The sequence below is a fragment of the Alligator mississippiensis genome, chromosome 3 (assembly GCF_030867095.1).
Source record: "Alligator mississippiensis isolate rAllMis1 chromosome 3, rAllMis1, whole genome shotgun sequence".
Taxonomy (NCBI): domain Eukaryota; kingdom Metazoa; phylum Chordata; order Crocodylia; family Alligatoridae; genus Alligator; species Alligator mississippiensis.
This window is the reverse complement of record NC_081826.1, coordinates 151,855,143-151,875,536: the sequence shown is the minus strand read 5'-3', so window position 1 is coordinate 151,875,536 and position 20,394 is coordinate 151,855,143. Positions and strand designations below refer to the sequence as shown.

At 45.4% G+C, this 20,394-nt stretch overlaps 1 protein-coding gene across 4 annotated transcripts in view; it reads left to right on the top strand.

The window, feature by feature from the left end:
* PCGF3 (polycomb group ring finger 3) overlaps positions 1-20,394 on the top strand; it is a 190,510-nt gene that overhangs the window by 157,139 nt on the left and 12,977 nt on the right. For 2 of the 4 annotated variants that reach the window (XM_059724530.1, XM_059724532.1), the window contains one exon: positions 2,582-4,833. The exons of the other annotated variants lie outside the window; for them this stretch is intronic. In XM_059724530.1, the coding sequence (XP_059580513.1) occupies positions 2,582-2,671 (90 nt within the window). In that variant the 3' untranslated portion in view covers positions 2,672-4,833. Of the gene's footprint in view, positions 1-2,581; positions 4,834-20,394 lie in introns of those variants that run through there. 4 annotated transcript variants of the gene reach the window in all.

The window sequence follows — 20,394 nt, the reverse complement described above, 5'->3', positions numbered from 1 at the left end:
GGCAGGCAGTCCTTAATGGGAACCAGGATGCTGGTCAAAAAAGGGAAGAACAGAATTGGGGTGATGATATATTCTTGCTTGACCCCAGTTTGTATGAGAAATTGATCTGTCTCCGATTTACTACGAAGAACAGTCGTAGTCATGGAGAAACCTCAGGACCTTGATGTAGACCCTGTGTTCTGGAGTCTTTCTGCCCTGGGGAGCAATGTGGTAGTTGTGCCCATGCCACTCTCAGGTCCTTTTAATGCACTGTCTACAAATGGATTTATTGAAAAAGCATAATGTTAGGTCTATATTTTCAGCTGGCTCACCCATTCCACCAGTTTTCCAGTTTGTATCTTTTTTATACTTTTTGTTTTCTGAATAAAAATCCACATTTTTAATGGATGCCTTGCTGATGTTCTTATAAGCTCTTCAGTATCATCAGCACTAATAATGAATATATAAGTGAAATTGCCTTTACCTGTCTACAATATAAGACATAAAGCATATCTAGATTATGTTTTGGTCTACTTATTATAGCTGCATTTACTTTTTTGGAACCTGTGTATCCATTTATACATTTTAGCCTTAAAATTAATTTTATTTACCCTCACCCACCCTCTTCCTCCATCTTTATTATTTACCCAGTCCAGCTTCCAACCAGGGTTGCCAACTATCAGCAAATTTGCTGTCAGTAAAAAGTTGGGCCAAAAATGGCTGTCAGTAAAGTCAGTAATAAATTTTAGCTGACAATGAAACACTAAGCAGCCACCACTGGATTGAAGCTCTGACAGACAGAGCACAGCAGCACTACCTGGTGTCTGAGCAGGAGTGCAGCACCCTGCAGGGAGCAATCTCTCAGGCATGTGCTGCTGCTGTTATACTCCAGGCTGCCTGTAATACTGTTGGCTTGCGGTAGGCGTCTTTGGGTGTCTGTGCCAGGACAGGGGGAGGAGGGCCAGCAGGGAAAGGCTGGGGTGTGGCAGCATGGTGAAGGGTGCAGATGGGGGCGTGAGTTCGGTAGTGAGTAGGGGGGCCGCTGGTGGGTGAGGGCAACACAGTGTAAAACCATCACTGTAGTCAAGCAAGATTGCCAACCCAAGATTTTTTTTCCTGCAGTCTTTTTATTGACAGCTAAGCATTTTTACTTTTTTACTATTACTGAATTTGAACCCAACCCTTCTACTGGGGCATAGCATCAGGGCAGGGCCTGGAAGAACAGATACAATTACATTACATTATCAGTAAAAATATGTCTCAATAAGAAAAAAGTTTGCCTGTCAGTAAAAAGCTTGCAGACTGTCAGTAAAATAATTTTTCTTTGGTTGACAACCCTGCTTCCAACCCATTTGGATCCCCAAACAATATGTAATGTCATACTTTTAACCCTTCCCAAAATGTGGGGATTTTAGCCCACAAAAGGAAGGCAATGTTTAACCCCTGTATATCTTAGTAGTGAACTCTTCCCTGTGGTAGGAGACAGGAACCTTCCAGGAGAGTCCTGGATTTATATAACTATATGTCTCAAATACTGTTATCTGCAAGGAATTGAACAGAGCCTTATTTTAGGACTCCTCCCTGCCACCAGTCTCTTCCTTTCTCCAACCCCTTTGACCTTTGCTTATAATCCACTTTCCTAATTATTTCAGTTTCCAATTTTACTGTTTTAATTTTTTTCTTTCCCTTGTGATGTTCCTCCTTCCACCTTTTTTTCTTTTCATCTCCCTCATACTATTATTCAGTCCTCTAGTCCTGAAGTTCTGCCAGTCTTCTTGTCCTTGTACTTTGGTATATTATTTCTCCTGGGTTTAACAGTTTGCCATTCAATATTATGGTATTGCTTCTCACTGTGTTAAATTCCATTTGAGGTTCCTGGATGCTTTCCAGTATGTTCAGTTTCTCCAGGATTTTAAGGCCTTCTGTGAAGTGTAAAAAGAAGGCCCCATCTGTATCTCTTACTTGATGTTCTGACAGATGCTGTAATTTCACTCAGTTCTTTTTCTTTAAATATAGCTTGTGACAAGTCTCAAAATACTTGTACTTTTATATCCTCCCAGAGTTGTATCAGAAGTTTTTCTAACCTTCCTCAGAATGTGCTTCCTTTGATCAAAACAGTGTAAATGTAACATCATGTCTGCTGCAAGTGGAGGGGTGTAGACAGCTCTGTATACTACAGAACCAGTTGTTTTGTTTTTAATTGTATGAAGAAGTGGAGAATCTGATTTAAATATTCTGTTGGATCGTCCTTCTTTACACCTGCTTAATGCTTTTTAAATGCTTAAGGCTGGTAACATTGTTATTGATCTTGTTTAAATCTGCATTCTGAAAGGTCATAGCATAGGAAGCATTTCTTTATATAAAAATAAATGTCTGAAGTTTAAAATGTACATAAATGATTCTCAGCTGTTGGCATCCATCTTGATGAGAAGATAATTTTATGACACTAGCTATTCTACTACATAGCATCCTCCTGTCATAATTGGTTTAACCTGCAGTAATGTGGCATTCATTGATGGTTAGAGTAGTTCTGACAGATTGCAGTGAAAGTGAGTAATCACAGCAAAATGCAGCTTATTAAAATTTTTTAAAATCTTTATAGACAGCCCTCTGCACAGACTTCTCTCCTTCAGTGTGTAAGCCGTTACCAGGCCAGGATCTGCTCCCTATTGACAAGAAGAACAGACTCTGAACAACAAGCCAAACAAACACTGGGCTGTTTATGGATGCAGAACACAGTATTGTTTGCCATGGCATCATGGCAATCATCCCATGACTTCTCTAAATAAAGGACTTAAATGTATTTGAGCTAAGGGGACAGATGAGAATTAATTGCTTGTTTTCACACAGCAGGTTAGGTCATTTGAAAGTGGGTACACAGTTGGAGGCAGGTCATTTTTGCTGCCTGTAAGACAGTTATGATCTTATGTAGAGTTGATTATGCTGTTCTTCCTGCTGGTTTTTGCTTGCGTACTGTACTGTATCCACTCCCTCTGTTAAGCACTGCTTTCTAGAGCTAGAGGACTGCGTATAGCTTGTTTTATCTCCATAATGCAGACTGATGTTTCCATAACATGAGCAGGGTAGCATAGCCCAGAGATACTCCTTACCTCAGGGTGAAGTTACATTACACTTAGACCATACTAAAGGCACTTAAAATGTCAGTGTTCACACCTGAGAACTCATTAACTCATGCTAAGTGCCTTCTGAACATTTCAGAGTTATTCCACTTAAGGCAAAGTTTAGCTTTGAGCTGTACTACATAGCAGGCATGTCTATATGTGCCCCTGACTGTGTAGTTGGTACTGTGCAGTCATTTAATACTTGCTAAAGTACCTGCCAGTACTGTGTAGTCCCAGCAGTATACAGGTCGTTTTCAATCCTACTGCACAGTAGCAATGAACTGCTGCGCAGTAGTGGCGGCATCACAGTTAGTGTCCACTGATGCTATGTTGACATAACAACAAGACGTAGCGTCTTGTGTAGCTGCACCCAGCTCATTTTAGGTTAACTTCAGTCTGCTCCCTAAAGATAAAACAAGCACTTTGCAGTCTTTCAGCATCTCAGGATGCACCTCTCTCACCCCATCTGCCTGCCCCACGCACATTCTTGCTCTATGGACAACTTTTCTATCTTCCCAAACTCTACAGGGGAACCCTCCGCTGACCCCTGACAACCCAATCCTAGCACTTCCCATTCAATCTTATCCCCCTTAGCCTTCCCCAGAGGGGCCTGTAGCTTTCATCTGGAAGGAGGTAAAAGCCATGGAAAAGTTCAATTAACTTTCATTACTCAAGGTTAATTCACATTTTCCCAGACTGCCTGGTCTATTGACCTCAAATACCACTGGTTCTCCCCTATCTAGGTGGCTTAATGGGGGCTGTCGCTTACCTTCACGCCGCTCTCCCTTGCCCAGTCCCAGGATGGGAATGGGGGAAGTGCTACCAGCACAGAGCCTCCAGGGTTTAGCACAATGGGAGCATGGAGCCTTGGGGAGTGGGGAAACATGTTTTCCCACAGCTTCATGCTCCAGGATTTATCATGGCAGCAACATGGAGCCATGGGAAAAAAATGTTTCCCTGCTCCCTGCAGTTCTGCTCTAGAAGCTCCATGGTGGGAGGGGAGCTGCTGGGGTTTAGTGTGGCAGTAGCACAGAGCTGTGGGGACCAGGGAAGCATGCTTTCTTGCTTCCCACAGCTTCATGCTCCCACTGGGCTAATTTCTGGAGGCTCCATGTTGGTAGCACACTCCTCTCCCACCTCCCCCTGCAACCCCAAGACAGGAACACAGGGTGCAGAGGGAAGAAAATTTAAATTAACCTTTAATAACTGAGGTTAATTGAACATTTTTCATAGCTTTTGCCTGGCTCTGGGTGAAAGACAGCCCTTTCCAGGGAAGGCTGCGAGGGCTGAGTTTGAGCTGATGATCCTGGAATTGGGACAGTAGGAGTTGGTGGAGGGTTTCTTGCAGCACACCTCAAGATGCAATCATGGGAGGCCTGTAGAGGGAAGCCACAACCCCCATCCTGTGGCCCTATGGAGCTTCCAGTGCTTCTCCACTTCCCACATCCATGATTCCATGGCTGCAACCCTGCCTTCCTCCCCCCCATTCCCAGAACAGGGATGGAGCCCATGTGTCCTGGCCCCTAGCTATGCCCCTGCTCACCCACCATGTAATTGCAAATCAGAGGCGTGCAGGAAAGAAATGGTATGAATCCTTAAAGTGCAACTGCCCAAAGCACATTCTAAATTTAACATTCCATGGATTTAGTATGATCTAAGTGTGATGTGTAACTCCATCCTAGTGTCATCAGCATCCCCTACCTGTGTTGAATAAATGTCTGTATGAAATGTACAGCTGAATTTCGTGTTCTTTTTCCTGGGACAGTTCATGTAACGGTTCTCAGCTAAAGCAGAAGGTAGAGTAGACTTACTGGTTCAGAAAGGGATAAGCTTTTATAGACAACAGCCTATTTTGTCAGCATCTGTCACCTACAAAAGGTCATGCCTCTCTGAACCAGTTAGTCTCTAAGGTGCTGCCTTGCCCTACCTTTGCCTGACTAACAGAGCTAGACACATCTCTGTTCTCAACTAAGGGAGACCAAAGCGTATGCAAATGTGCTATATGCCTGACATCGTGAAAGATTTCAAGGCTCCTTCAAATCATTGTGCCAGATATAAAGAGCACTAAAAGCCACATTCCATGGTCTCTGCAGGGAAATATTTTTAATATCAATTTACTGATGTTTATTACTAAATCCATATTCCACTCAGAGAAAAAGAGATCCAGTGTTCTTCAAATATTTGCAAGACAATCAAAACAAAGTGATTAAATAAGCATATTTCCCCCACTTTAAATATATTTTGGGCACTTGTAACTGTTGCCTGCCTTAAAAAGAATCTATAAAATAATCATATTTTGTGGGACTACACAGAGGATAGCTGAAGCAATGTAATTGCTTGCCATAAGAAAGAATCCATTTAGCCAACTGCATACTCAGAAACCACTCAAATACCAACAGCTCTTCCTGAATGTGTGGCCTGAATGAATGCATTTTGTTTCACTCTGAATATGTGCTCAGGTTTGTGGGATAACACAGAAGTAATAAAACCAGCAGGTTAATTTGGTAACTAGCTGTGTAATCATTATGCACCACTCAAGCCAGCCAAGATGTTTCAGAGCTTGCTAGATCTCTCTCGCATATTCCCATAGAAGACCAGTGTTTCAGCCCTGCGAGTGGCTAATTATGGGAGATGCAAGGCAGGAGAAGCAAAACAGAAAGTTAATGTCTGGCAAATAGTAAACTACTGACTTCACTCACAGTGGGCATATTTACACATGCATTTAAGTGTATTTAACGTTAACTTTAGTCCCAAGTCTCACCATGTGTACCCACCGAAAATGCTTAATGCACATTAGCTTAATATGCATTAAATTCCTCTCTAGATGGAGCACTTTACACTTCTCAGGGTTGAACTGCATCTGATTCCGGACTGCCCATCTAACTAATCTGCCTGTATCTGCCTGGATCATCAGCCTACCCTGATGCATGGCTGCACTTCGCCAAAGGACAGTGAAAATGATAGTGCCGTGATCACTGTCACTTAGGTTACCCTCTATCATCAGATCATTCACCAGGTCATCCCTCTTGGCCAAAACTAAACATAGGAGAGCATTTGGTCTGCTTGGCCTGTATACTTCCTGAGATGGGTAGAGCTCGTGGATACAAGTCAAGAATCTATGTGACCAGTCAGATCTGGTCGACTGTTCTTCCCAGGATATGTCTGGGTAGTTAAAGTCACCCATGATGACCATATCCCATGCTCTTGGAGCCTCTTCCAATTCTCTGGAGAATTCCAGATCTACCTCCTCATCTTGATTTGGAGGTCTGTAATATATTCCTATAGTTAGGTTCCAGGGTGGGTCAGGCCAGGCTGCTGGCAGCACCTGCTGCTACAGCTCCAGACCCCACTCTCCCTGCAGGGTAGCCCACAGAGCCTGGGCTCAGGGTGTGCAGGTCTCACAGACAACTGGGGCAAGGGGTTGGCTGCACCTCCATCCTCCCCACAGGGGGTTTCTCCAGGGAGGAACCAAAGGGCTGGCTCCCCCCAATGCCTCTGTTCTGACCTGAACGTGCCCTTCCTGCATATGCCCCAGGCAGTATGTGATGAGCTGTTTGTGCAGGCCTGTCTGTTTGCATCTTCTGGAGATGGTGGGCCTTAAGGCCCACCTAGTTACCTAATAATCCCCACTGCTATGTGGGGCCAAAGTTTGAAAGATGCAACTAATTAAAAAAAAAATTTTTTTTTGGTGGGACAACTAAGGAAGAAAAAGGTAGGAGTGACGTAGGGGTTATAGATTCAAAATGTGACAGAAGGCTGCCTGAGCCACTATGGCCTGCTGATGATGATCCTGTTGGTGCCTTAGGCACACCTTCTGCTCCTGGTTTGGGACCCTGAGCTATGACAGGGCTGAGGGCAAGCCCAAACTTCCCCGCAACCTCTGCCACTGCCTGGAGGGCTACCTATTGTAGTGCTACACATCCCTGCTTCCTGCTGCTGAAGAGGACATCACCACCAGCATTGAAAACATTTTTGGCATGTGGGAGGCCTATGTCTGCCCAGCTGCGGGGTCATGAGCTGCTCAGTAAAGTTTTGAACTGTGTCTTGCCTCTGTGTGCTACGGGGAGTGGGAACCTGGGGCCCGGGGAGTGCGGGCGGCCTGAGCAGGGACACGGGCCAGGGCCAGGGTTGGGCACTGGGGAGGGCCCTCCTCCAGTGCAGGACTTACCATGTGTCCAGGGCTGGCGAGGCTGGCAGCTCAGTGTAAGGCTCCCCATCAATGATGGCATCCAGCTGCACCTGGTGTCTATGGCTTGCAGTGTGTGGCAGGCCAGCACCCAGCCAGGGGTTCCCCCCGGGAAGGAACTGGCAGCTGGTGATGGCATAGCTGGCTGCTCCTCATGACAGGATGGAGAGCTGGGCCAAGGACAAGGCAGCTGCTAGGCAGGGCTGGGCTGCCACTGGGAGGTGGGCAGAGTGGGGCGCTGAAGGCCTGAGGTTCCCTCCTCTGGTGACATGTCACTGGAAGCAACGGGGTGGGGTGCAAGGAAGGGCAGACCGTCCCTTCTGGTGGCACTCGCAGGGGTCTGCCCCATCTCCCAGGACACCAGAATGATAGAACTTGGTCACAGCTACCCACTGTGCCTGCAAGACCTTGCCCTTCATGCTGAACTGCCATGCCATCTGGGAGTGGCCTTGCACATGCATCCTGCCAGATATGGCCTCATAAATGTGGGCATTTGAGTGCCCGCCTTGTGCAAACTGCCTCTGGATGTTGGTCCTGCCCCAGAGCACCACAAGATTGCACAACTTCTCCCATGTCCAGTTGAGGGCCTGGGCACTCGGAATGGGTTTGGGTATGCAGGCAGAGCTGGGGCTCAATAGAAATGTGCTGGACATGCTCCCCGTGCTGGCTTTCTGGTCCCCTGTGTGGCTCTCCCTGTGATACCAGCCCTGGAGAGCTGCCAGGAGCATCCATGACAAAGGCACAGGCAGGGACTGTGAGCCACCCAACAGAGGTGCTTCACTACGGTGCCTGGAAACAGACAGAGCTGGGGGTGAGGAGCAGCAGGGAGCAGGTGCTGGCCCTGCTGCCATAGAGCGCAGGGCCAACAGCCCTGGGGGGAATCTCAGGGCTGAGCAAGGGACACAGCAGGCTGCAGCCCTTTGCAACACTCATCTGTGGCCAAGGAGCAGCTCCAACTAGGGGACAGGACAGGCAGAAGCTGCCTGGGTCTTGTCCAGGAGGGTACACAGGGCCTGGTGGACTCCTGCAGACAGCACTGACTTCTTCAGGCTCCCTGTGCTGTGTGCCCCAAGGCACAAATGCTGGAGGCTTTTATAGCCTGCAGCTAGGGGCTGCCAGATTGCAGCCCAGCCCTGGAGGAAGAGAAGCGGCCAGCCAGGAGCCCTGGGGTATCTGCTAGGCATAAAACATCAATTTTTCACTCAGTAGTTTAGAGTTCTTAATTGAGCTAAGGTGTTGACATTTATCAGTCTGGTTTCTGATTGCATGAGCTCTCCCTTCCTCTCCCCCCCACATACACATCATAGAGTTAGGTAGAGATAAAAACCACCTTAAAGTAATTAGAATTTTTTAAAATTTTTGAATGGACCATCAGCACCCCTAAGCTCTGCTCCATACAATAAAATGGCCTCTGTCTTGAATCAATAGACCTCTGGGGCTTCCAGAACCACTCTTCTGTCCCTCCTACTGAAAAAAGATAAAACTCTGCCTGAAAGCTTGTTTTGCTATAATGTTTACATTTTTTCCAGCTTAGATTTTTGCTAGAGTAGCTTCCAAGGTATTTAAAAGAAGACCACTTCTAGTTTCTTTACTTGTAAAAACCAAACACTTTTCTTTCATTCGCAAAAATCAATATCTTGTTTTAGCTGTCCTGATTTTCAAGCTATTTGAGATCAATGCTGCTGAAAAGCATCTAGTAATCTTTGGAAGCCTGTTGGGGATTGTGACATTATTAATGCATCATCTGCATAAAGCAGGGCAGGGATAGCATTATTCAAAATCATGTGTGCATGGAATTAATTCCCTGTTAGCACGTTTTAGATAATTCAGGAATAAATTAAAAAGCGGAGTAAGATTTTGCTCTTAGTTGAGAAAGTCTTAGTTGGGAAACTACTGGACAGGGCACCACCAATCCCCAGATTTTGAGTTTAAATTCTAATTAACAATTTTAAGGGAGCTTTATCCATTGATGTTTTGCCAGTTTCTTCTATTGTAATCTGTCTATGGAGTCAGAAGCAACCTGGAGACCTATCAAGGTGACATACCAATGTTTTTGTCTTTTTACATATTCAGATACTAAATAATACAACACTAACCAATGGTCCATACAGGAATAGCCTTCCCTAAAATCAGCCTGCTCTCCTCCTAAAATATTATTTTCAGAAATCAATGTCTGAAGATGGAGAAGTAATGTCTCCCAGGTATTTTGGCAGGAATACACTTAAAACTAACATGGCAATATGATGCAGAATCTCTCATCATCATTTTTTTTTTAAATTGGGACTATTATATGTTCATTCTAATGCTTTGGGTAAATGCCTCCTAAAATAATTATATTAAAAATTTTGGTCATAATTGGGTATCACCAGTCAATGAATTCCTTGAAGATTTCTTTGGGGAAGAACATCAAGGCTGGGTGCTTTCCATTTCTCAATAAGGATATATATGATCTTACTTCAGAGATGAGATAATGATCTGCTTCTAGCTTAAGAAATAATTTCCTTCAGTGAGAAGCCACCATTTCCTTCACCATCTGCAAGTAAGTTATTAATTTTTTTTTTTTTTTTAAACAAGACCTATGTCTTTTCAGGAATATAAGCATCAAGAATAAAATGAGATTTTTTTTGTCTCTCTGGCTATAATTAACTAAAAACTTCAGCTATCATTATTTTTCCCTATGGCTATCTGTTCCTCCCATAGCCTCATTTTAGATTATAAAAAATAATAGAAAGCAGAAATAATATATTTTAATCTTCTTGATTTGTTTGAACCTAGCACTGTGATTTTTTTGGATTGGTATTCTTCCAAAGTATCTATTACATGATCTTTAGCTTTAGAGCAGCCCTCAACAAACCATGGTTTGTGCCACCGACACCACCTATTTCCAGCCAAGAATTTTCCTTTTGTGAGGTCATTTGCTAAGTGTTGGACAACTACATCATATTGGATAATTGCTTCTTGGGGTTTTTGTACTTTGAGAATATGAGATAAGTGACCTGAATAGAGTAACACATGTAACTTGTTACTACATTGAATTATCTTTTTATTGTCTACTTCTAATTTGGGAGCTAGATTTTAGGGAGGGCTACCCATAAGAGTCTAATAGCGTTTTAAGAGAGAGGGAGAAGTGGTCACTTTCCACATGTGGTAAAATTTCATATGATTTATACGTGTGCCACATGCGTGATTCTATTAATATACTAGCCAATTGCCCATCAAGAATGACAGGGGGCGCGGACGGGCTGGGATGGAGTGCCGCCAGCTAGCACCTCATGTTGCTGCCATTCTGCCTCTTGCAGGGAGCGGGGTGGGGGAACCAAGGCCAGCACTGCTGGCTTTGGCTCCCCCACCCTCTGTGCAGTCCTTGGCACAGCTTCGGAATCATGGTGGCACTCCCCCATGCTTGGAGCACTGTGATTGGCTGTTTCCATCAGCCAATCAGAGCGCAAATAACGCCTTACAGACAGACAGACTTAGGCTTTTATTATATTAGAATAATCTATCATGCTTGCTCCTTTAGTCCTAACAAATGTGAATGTCCCAGGTACATCTTTGCCAGTTCATGCATTAAGCGTTCTAAAAATATCACCCTCCCTTGTTTAAGTTCTTATCACATAAGGTTTTGGGGAAGATTCTTCATATTTCATTAATGGCATTTTCATCATCATGGGTGTTGGTGCCACCAAGTCTAGTGTTAAAATCTCCTGCTGTTATTATTTCTAAATCTCATAAATTTCATAAATTTCATAGACATTAGGGTTGGAAGGAACATCGTATGATCATCAAAACCAGCCCTCTGCCCCAGGGGCAGGAAGTCAGCTGGGGTCATAGCATCCCAGCAAGATAAACATCCAAATTTCTCTTGAAGGTGCTCAAAGTAGATGCTTAAACCACCTCCGGTGGCAGTCTGTTCCAGACCTTGGGGGCTCAAACAGTGAAGAAGTTCTTCCTTATGTCCAGCCTTAAACGGTCATGAAGGAGTTTGTGACTGTTTGTCCTTGTCATCCCCTGGCATGCTCTGGTGAACAGATGTTCCTCCAGATCCTGGTGAGCACCCCTGATAAACTTATAGGTGGCCACCAGATCACCCCTGAGCCTGCGTTTTTCCAGGCTGAAGAGTCCCATGGCTTTCAGCTTCTCATCATAAGGTCTGTTTTCCTGACCTCTGATCATGCGTGTGGCTCTCCTCTGGACTCTCTCAAGCTTCTCCACATCCTTTTTGACTTGTGGAGCCCAAAACTGGACGCAGTACTCCAGCTGTGGCCTCACCAAGGCTGAGTACAACAGGAGAATGACATCCTGGGATTTGCTTGAGAAGCATCTATGGATGCAAGCCAGCGTTTTGCTCACTTTACTAGCCACAGCATCGCATTGAAGGCTCATGTTCATCTTGTGTTCAATCATGACCCCCAAGTCCTTTTTGTCCGTAGTGCTAGCCAGCGTAGCACTACTGAGCCTATAAGCATGCTGCGGATTTTTCTTCCCAAGGTGGAGAACCTTGCATTATTTGGTGTTAAAGACCATCAGGTTCTCATCCGCCCATTTCCTGAGTCTGTCAAGGTCTGTCAAGTGCCCTCCTGGCCTTGGGTGTGGACGCTTTACCCCCAAGTTTGGTGTCATTGGCAAACTTGACCAGTCCGCTTTTGATACCAATGTCCACATCATTAATGAAGATGTTGAATAGTGTTGGCCCAAGGACAGAGCCTTGAGGGACCCCACTGGTCACAGCATACCATGATGATTAACTTTCATCAACCACCACCTCTGGAATTGGGAATTGGCTCTGGGTCCAACCACAGAGCCAATTCCCCAGCCAGCGGATCGTGGTGAAGCCGAAGCCACAGTTGGCCAGTTTTGCTAGGAGGTGATCATGGGATACCAGATAGATGACTTTTTTAAAGTCAAGATATACAACATCAGTCTCTTCTCCCTTGGCCAGGTGATAGGTCACCTGGTCGTAAAAGGAAATAAGATTGGTCAAGCAAGACCTATCCGCAACAAACCCATTCTGGGTATCCCTCAGGATGTTGCCATCGGCCAGTCTGTTAAGAATGGCCTCTTTGATAATCTTTTCTAAGACCTTCCCCAGGATAGAGGTCAGGCTGATGGGCTTGTAGTTTGCCAGATCCACTTTCCACGCTTTCTTGAAGATAGGCACCATATTGGCCTTCTTCCAGTCTTCAGGCACTTCACCAGAGTGCCAGTAGTTTTCAAAGATCCATGCCAGGGGCTGAGCATCTTGAGTACCCTGCCAGCTCCTTGAGTGCCCTGGGGTGTAAACTGTTAGGGCCGGTTGATTTGAAGGTGTCCAGCCTCTCAGGGTGTTCCTTCACATGGTCATCATTGATGGAGGGTAAGGAATTACCCTCACCCAGGCATTCTTGTCCTGTCATGGTCAGGGGCACCCCTTGGGACTGGTGAAAAACCTATGCAAAGTACCCATTAAGCAAGTTGGCTTTTTCCTGGGCATCAGTTGTCAGTTGTCCCCTCTGGTTTAGCAGGGGTCCGATGTTGCCCTTGCTTTTTCTCTGGCTCCCCACATATCTAAAAAAGGACTTTTTATTGTCCTTGATACTTGTAGCTAGTTGAAGTTCCATCACAGCCTTGGCTTTCCTGGTTCACTCCCTGCAGGTCTGGACCAGTGCAGAATATTCCTCCTTGGAGGTGGATCCAGTCCTCCATCCTTTGTAGGTCTTTCTTTTTAGACGCAGGAGGTCTGCTGTTTCCCTGCAGAGCCAAGGGAGCTGCTGTGCTCTTTTTCTGCCTTTCCTCTGAGACAGAATACACTTTGCTTGTGCATCCAGCATTGCTTCCTTGAGGAGCAGCCTCTTGTCCTGAACTCCCCTCCCCTTTGGGTCATGGTCCCTTAGGGCCTCCCTGACGAGCCTCCTGAGCTTGTTAAGTCAGCTTTCCTGAAGTTGAGGACTTTTGTATTGCTGACTGACTTGCCAGCTTTATGGTGGATGGGGAAGGTGATCAGCTCATGGTCACTGTCACCTAGCTTCCCTTCAATTGCTAGGTCGCTGATTTGGTCGTCCCATGTTGCCAGTAACAGCTCGAGCAGCGCTTTACCTCTCATTGGCCCATCAACTTCTTGCGTCAGAGAGAGCTCATCCATGCATGAGAGAAAGATTTGTGACTACTAGAATTTGGCCAAGTGCTCTTCCCACAAGATATCAGGGTAGCTGAAGTCTCCCATGATAGCCATGCACTGAGAGTGTGCAGCTTCAGTCAATTTCCTGATGAACTCCTGGTCAAGCTCTTGATCCTGGGTAGGAGGTCTATAGTAGACTCCCACCATTGTGCCCCTGTGCCATGTTCCCCATGGATTTTAACCCAGAGGGTCTCCAGTCTTCCACCCTAGGTGCCAATGTCAGCTTGCAGGGATGCATAGCTTTCCTTGACATAGAGAGCTACACCCCGGTCCCTCCCTCCCTGCCATGGGCCCCACCTACCTCTGGTTGTGCTGGAGGTCTGGGTCGGGGTCCCGCTGTGGGGTTCTGGGGGTCCCTAGGCTCTATGGGGGTGCAACAGGCTTCTGCCTGTGTGTCTCTTGCCAGAGCTGGGACAAACTGCGGCTAAGCCATGAGCAGGCCCTTTTTAAACTGCGCATATGCGCAGAAGGGCTTGCCAGCAGGGCCACACTGCTGTAGGGGCTGGGGGGGTCCCTGCCCCATGGAAGAAAGGGACAGGCAAGTGCCCCCCCACTTCCCCTGTCTCATGTGCCAAGCGGGACCGGTCATGTGGCTAGAAATGTATTTTGGATCAAGAGCATGATGTAACAATTCCCATCTCAAGAATGTATCAGATCTTGATGTGAATGGTGGGAGATAAACATTAATAAGAATCAAGGGAGGTCTATCACAAAATTTAATGAGGGCTGCTAATAGATGGCTAGAGTCTATTTCAATTTCTAATCCCTCAATCAGATTCTTGAGATGTGTGTAACCAAGCCTCCTTGCAGCCATCCTTTGCTTCTATCCTTCCAGCCATTTTTATAAAATTAAATAAGTTCTGGTATGGACACCATCTTCCCATACCATGTCTCTTGTAAAATCACAATGTCAAACTCATTAATAAAAATTCTGCATGATGGGTCAGTTAATTTGTTTGGCAACCAAGCTGTGTTCCAGATCAATCTCACCTACGGGTATAGCAGTTTTCTTCTTCTTGGGATCTAGTCAGTCCCTTGAGTCCATAGGCACATAGGTTGGGCAGGAACTAGTAGCAACTGAAGCCCTCAACTCTCTATTTCCTACTCTGGAGAGGTAGGATATCTTCCTTAATTAAGAGGGTAATTGGCCAAGGTAGATCCCTCACTAGGTACCTAACATATAAACTATTAAAACCAACTGGGGGTGGGGGAAAGGGGATCTAGCTGAGCCTTTTTAGCATTGAATCCTGTATACATAAATAATATTATTTTTCAATAGCTGAAGAGAGATTTTAAATCTTTTGGCTAAAAGTCATGCAGTTCTTTGCTTCATATTTAAAAATTTCTTGCAAAATATTTTGCTCTCTTAATCTTTTACTTTTGTCTCTAGTAGAGCTATGATTAAAAAGAATGGAGGAAGACATTTTTGGCTGGTCAGATTCTGAATCTATCACTTTATCAAGTGTAATAAAACCCTGACTGTTTGGGGTTTCGGTATTATTAACGCTATTTGAAATTCCATTGATTATCATTTTCCATCAATTGTCTTAAGTAAAATATCATGTACTTCTAAATGTGATTGTAAACCACAGATTGATTTCTCAATCTCTGTTAATCCATTTGACTGTATTTTTTTTGCTCATAATGCTTTGTTTTGACACAATTGAAATGTTTTGCTCTGATTTTGCCTTATTTCATGTGATAACTTTTTTTCCCCAAATTTTTAAATTTTCATTTTGAAATCATAGAATTGGAAGGGACCTGTAAGATCATCAAGTCTGGTCCCCTGCCATGGGCAGGAAGTTACTGGGCTCTGACAAGCTCAACAAGGTGCCTGTCTGGCCTCCTCTTGAACACCTCCAAGGATGGTGACTGCACCACCTCTGCTTGGAGTGTGTTTCAGATTCTAGCGACCCTTACAGAGAAGTTCTTTCTTATATCTAACCTGAATTTACCCTCTATAAACTTATGTCATTGGTCCTCATCCTCCCTTGAGGTGTCTTCCTGATGAGTTGCTTGCCTAGATCTTGGTGTTCACCCCCGATGTACTTGTAGGCAGCTATCAAGTCATCTCTCAGCCTTTTCTTACTCAGATTGAACCGGCCCAATTCCTGGAGTCTCTCCTCGTAGGGTCTGTCCTCCATGCCCTTGACCATGCAGGCAGCCCTTCTTTGTACCCTCTTGAGCTTATGTATGTTCTTCTTGAAATGTGGTGCCCAGAACTGGACACAGTACTCCAGCTGAGGCCTCACCAGTGCCAAATAGAGAGGGAGGACCACTTCTCTGGATCTATTGGACACACATCAGCTGATGCATGCCAGAGTTCTATTTGCTTTTCTGGCGACCTCATCGCACTGCTGGCTCATCTTCCAGTTGTTCGTAACCCCAAGTTTTGTTCAGATGCTGTGCCCGCTAGTGGACCACCAGCCATTGCGTAGTTGTGGTGAGGGTTCTTCCTACTCAGATGAAGGACTTTGCACTTATCCCTGTTAAACCTCATGTAATTTCATTTCACCCACAAGTCCAGTCTGTCAAGGTCATCCTGGATCCTGACCCTATCCTTCATTGTTCCCGGAGGAGAATCAAATGCTGTGTTCTGAAAAAGGTGAAACCTTTCATTTTAGCCATATCGGAAGCTTCAATTTTCTCATCTCCCACCCACCTCTATTCCCCCTCTCCTTTCCCCCTCCCTCCCAACAACACACACAGCAAAATGTCAGTGAAATTGTCATGATTTTACTTTTTAAACAGCATTATCTGATGAAAAGACATTATGAGGAAAACTTTTGGCCAGTTCTTGGTTTATAAGAACATTCAGTAGTGACATTTATTTCATGGAAACTTTATTGTGTTTCCAGTGGGTGGAGCTAGTGAACTACCAATGATATTTATTATGCCACTTTTACTATTATGTTACAGTGTCTGGATAACTATATTTTAATATAAAAATGTCAGATGTAGGATCTTTTCTTGTTATTTTGATCTTAGTTTATCTATGTGTGATTCTTAAGTAAAGATATCAAATTTAAATCTTTAAATCTTATTTTATTTGGTTGATTTAGGCTGTAGGTAAATTTTTATTGTATTTGGTAGGTTTTTATTTACAATGAAACACTTTTTCAAAATGAATTGTAATCAGCTATCTTGTACTAGATGCAAGACAATTAAAACTTGCAAGTCATTAAGAAGTAGTGGTGAACTAGAGTCAAATCTAATCAGTGATTTTCTTTTTCACTTCCATCCAGTGATTTTATTTTTTCATACCATAGCCTTAAACTCAAACTGCAGGTTATAAAGCAGAATTTGAATGAACATTACAAATTAACTTGTAGACTTCCTGAAAAATCTAATAATGGCTCTCTTCAAAGCAGGATATACTGAATATAATATAATTTCTGTTCAATTCAATATTAAATATAATAAAATATTTGCTAATTCAGGAGCCCCGGTGAATCTACTTATATTTTTGTTTCCAGCAAAAACTGTTCCATCTTGCCTCACATTTACTGTTTTTAGAGTATATGTTTTTGTTGTATTGCTTATATTGCCCACTGTATTTATTATTTTCAGAGAGAGACATGGTATGTATCACTGCAAGTTATTTAAAAATGACTGTCAAGATTTTATATTTTTCTTTTTCCTGCTCTGTTTCCAGAAGTAAGGTTAAAAATTTGAAATACAGTTTTTCTAGGAGAGCTAAATTCTATCTTGAAATTAATGCTATAATGCATTTTCTGGAAGCAGGGCCATCCCTGGTGGGGGGAATCAGGGTGATTGCCCCAGTCCCTGTGCTTTGGGGGCCCCCGTAAAGCTGGGCAGAGTGGCCATGGTGACTCTGCACCGCTGCCACTGGCTTCGCATCCAGCCACTCGATACCCCCACAAGCTCTGCCGCTAATGCCGCTGCTGCCAATGGCAGTGGCAGCTTTTTCGGGTCTGCAGCACATGGGATTGGAGTGGGGGCGGGATCCACATGGGCTGATTTGCCCCAGGCCCCGCACCCTACTCAGGTCGGCTCTGTCTGGAAGTGTTCTAATACTTTGGTTCTTTGTCAGTTAAACATTTTAGCTCAGAGAGAACAAGTCATGAAATTGAGATTTATAGGGAATAGTATTATTGAATATTTCACAATTAACCTTTACTGGTTAGTGATTTATAATGGTTGTACATGTGGAACCACCCTCCTAAAATATTACTATATATAATGTAAAACTTATTATTAATGTTTACGTATTGAACTGATGTATCTGGTTTTGCCAAACCATGTATTAAATATTTAGGATTAATGTTATCCTAATCTAAAAGTAAAATTAAACTCTGCCTAGAAGTATCATCTATAGCAGAGAGGCCAAACTTTTGGGCAGGAGTGCCACAAATTAACCCTGCAACATCCCTGAATACCACTCCAAATCCCTTCCTCTATCCAATTTGGTGCTGTGCTTTCTATTCCCTACTTTGTACTCATTGCCTGATCTTCTTTACTTTCTGCTTCATGCACCATCTGTTGCTGTACTACCTGTTGACTTCCTGATCTCTTGGGTACCACACACAGAGGCTGCCCTTGCCACTTGTAGCACTTATGCTTTAGGTTGGTTATCCCTGACCTAGAGTATGGTGATGTTGGGTCTCTAGGAGCACTGGCCTGTACATGCCCCGCCTGCCCAAGTCAGCTGAGGCACTCCAGAAGCAAAAGTTTGCCTGCAGAACTGCCTGACTTGCTGGACACTAATGGCTCAAGAATCCACACCAGGAATGAACCCAGAACAGTTTCACTTGTGAACTTCCCATCACTATGCTGTAGAAAAAGCTTAAGAATATACTTATAGGGTGCATCTATATGTGAAATTAATGTGCCTGAATTTTACTGATCAGTAAATTCAGGTGTATTAAGCTTTACCTGGGACACATTGACAAATGCACCCTGCTGGATGCAGATTTGTACCCAATGGGTCCAGGGCTGCTGCTGCCCTGATCTGTCTCCCTGTAGCAACCAGGGAGAGCTGCAGACTCTAGCCACAGCTGCCCAGGTGCTACGGGTGCTCTTCAAAAGACTACCCTGATCTTGTTCCTTGGCAACATGTTTTTTTGGCCTGGCATATGACCCTTGTAGGGATGGTGATGATGGCCACATGAATGAAAGGCTTAGAGCTATGGGACTCTTCAGCCTGGAAAAGCGCAGGCTCAGGGGGGACCTGGTGGCTGCCTGTAAGTATATAAGGGGTGCACATCAGGATCTGGGGGAATGCCTGTTCACCAGAGTGCCCCATAGGATGACAAGGTCAAACAGTCACAAACTTCTCCAAGACTGTTTCAGGCTGGACATAAGGAAGAACTTCTTTACAGTCCAAGCCCCCAAGACCTGGAACAGCCTGCTGCCAGAGTGGTGCAAGCACCTACTCTGGACTCCTTTAAGAGTCAATTGGACATTTATCTTGCTGGGATCCTGTGACCCCAGCTGACCCCCTGCCCCTAGGGCAGGGGGCTGGACTCAATGATGTTCCAAGGTCCCTTCCAGCCCCAGTGTCTATGAAATCTATGAATGCCCTGCCCTCCACAAGCTCTTGGGCATCTGGCCTCACTGCTTCTGGGTCTGACCTAGTGGCCAGGACTGGTGGCACTGCATTGTCCAGTGCATTTGGGACAATGACCAGTGCTGGACTCATTCTGAATGACTCAGGCCATGTTCCAGGAGCTAGTCCAGCAGCTCAGCTCATACCTGGAGTGCCAGACCACCACAATGTGCCCACCACTCCCCATAGAGACCCAGGTGGCCATCACTCTCTTCAAGCTCACCACGTCTGCCAGTCTGTGCTATGTTGGCCATTTGTTTGGGGTGGACAAGCCAATTGCTAGGGAAGCTGTCCTGGAGGTCTGTGGTGCTGTCCAAGACATCCTGGCCCATATTGTGCTCCAGGTCGCTGATCCCCTGGAGGTGGCGGTGGGCTTCTGAGCCCTTCACTTCCCCCAGTACATTGGACCCTTGATGGGACACCTATCCCCATCACCTGTCCACCCCAGGTGTACTGGCCCCACTACAGCCAGCAAGGCTTCCACTTGGTCATGCTGCAGGTCATGGTGGACCACTGGAGTGCCTTCAAGAACATCTGCTCCAGCTGATCTGGCAGCACCTGTGACACCTGGATTTTCCAGAACTCCATCCTGCCAACCCTGGTTGGTGTCCCAGGCCTGCAGCTGGGCAATGTGACCATTCCACCCCTCCTCATCGGAGAGCCTTCCTACCTGCTGATGCTGTGGCTCATACACACGTACACCAGCCAGCTTGACCCACACCAGGCACACTTCAACAGATGCCTGGGATGAAGCCATGCACTGGTTGAGTGCTCCTTTGGGCGCCTCAAGGGATGCTGGTGCACCCTCTCTGCCCACCTTGAGTTCAACATCCCCTGGGTCATCACCCTCATGCATGCTGCACAACATCTGTGAGGCTTGGGGGCCACTGTTCTACAAAACCTGGATGTAGGAGGCATGGTGAGCAGAGGATGCCTAGCACTGGGAGTGCCAGCTGCAGCGGCAGTACCAACGATGCCCTGGGTGAGCCATACATTCAGCAGCAGGAGCCAGAACACTGTGCTCAAGGTGATGGTGGACCCTTCCTCCTCCACCTCCCACAGTAGGGTGCCTGGCCACCTGCCCACAGACCCCAGGCCCACAGCACACTCCCAAGAGAACACACACTGTGGACTTTTTCCAAATACCAGTCTTTATTTCACCCCAGAACACAGCAACAAACCTGCCCTCCCTCCCATCCTCCCTCTCCAACAACAGATCTCATCCCTAACCCCAACACCCACCACCAATAAAGCACTCTGTTCCTTGTAAAGCTATTTACACTGCTGCATTGACAACTCTCAGGAGAGGGGGTGGGGTGGAGGAATGGCACAGATCCCAAGGAGAGGCACCCAGCACCCTGGTCTCCAGTGACACTACTGCAGG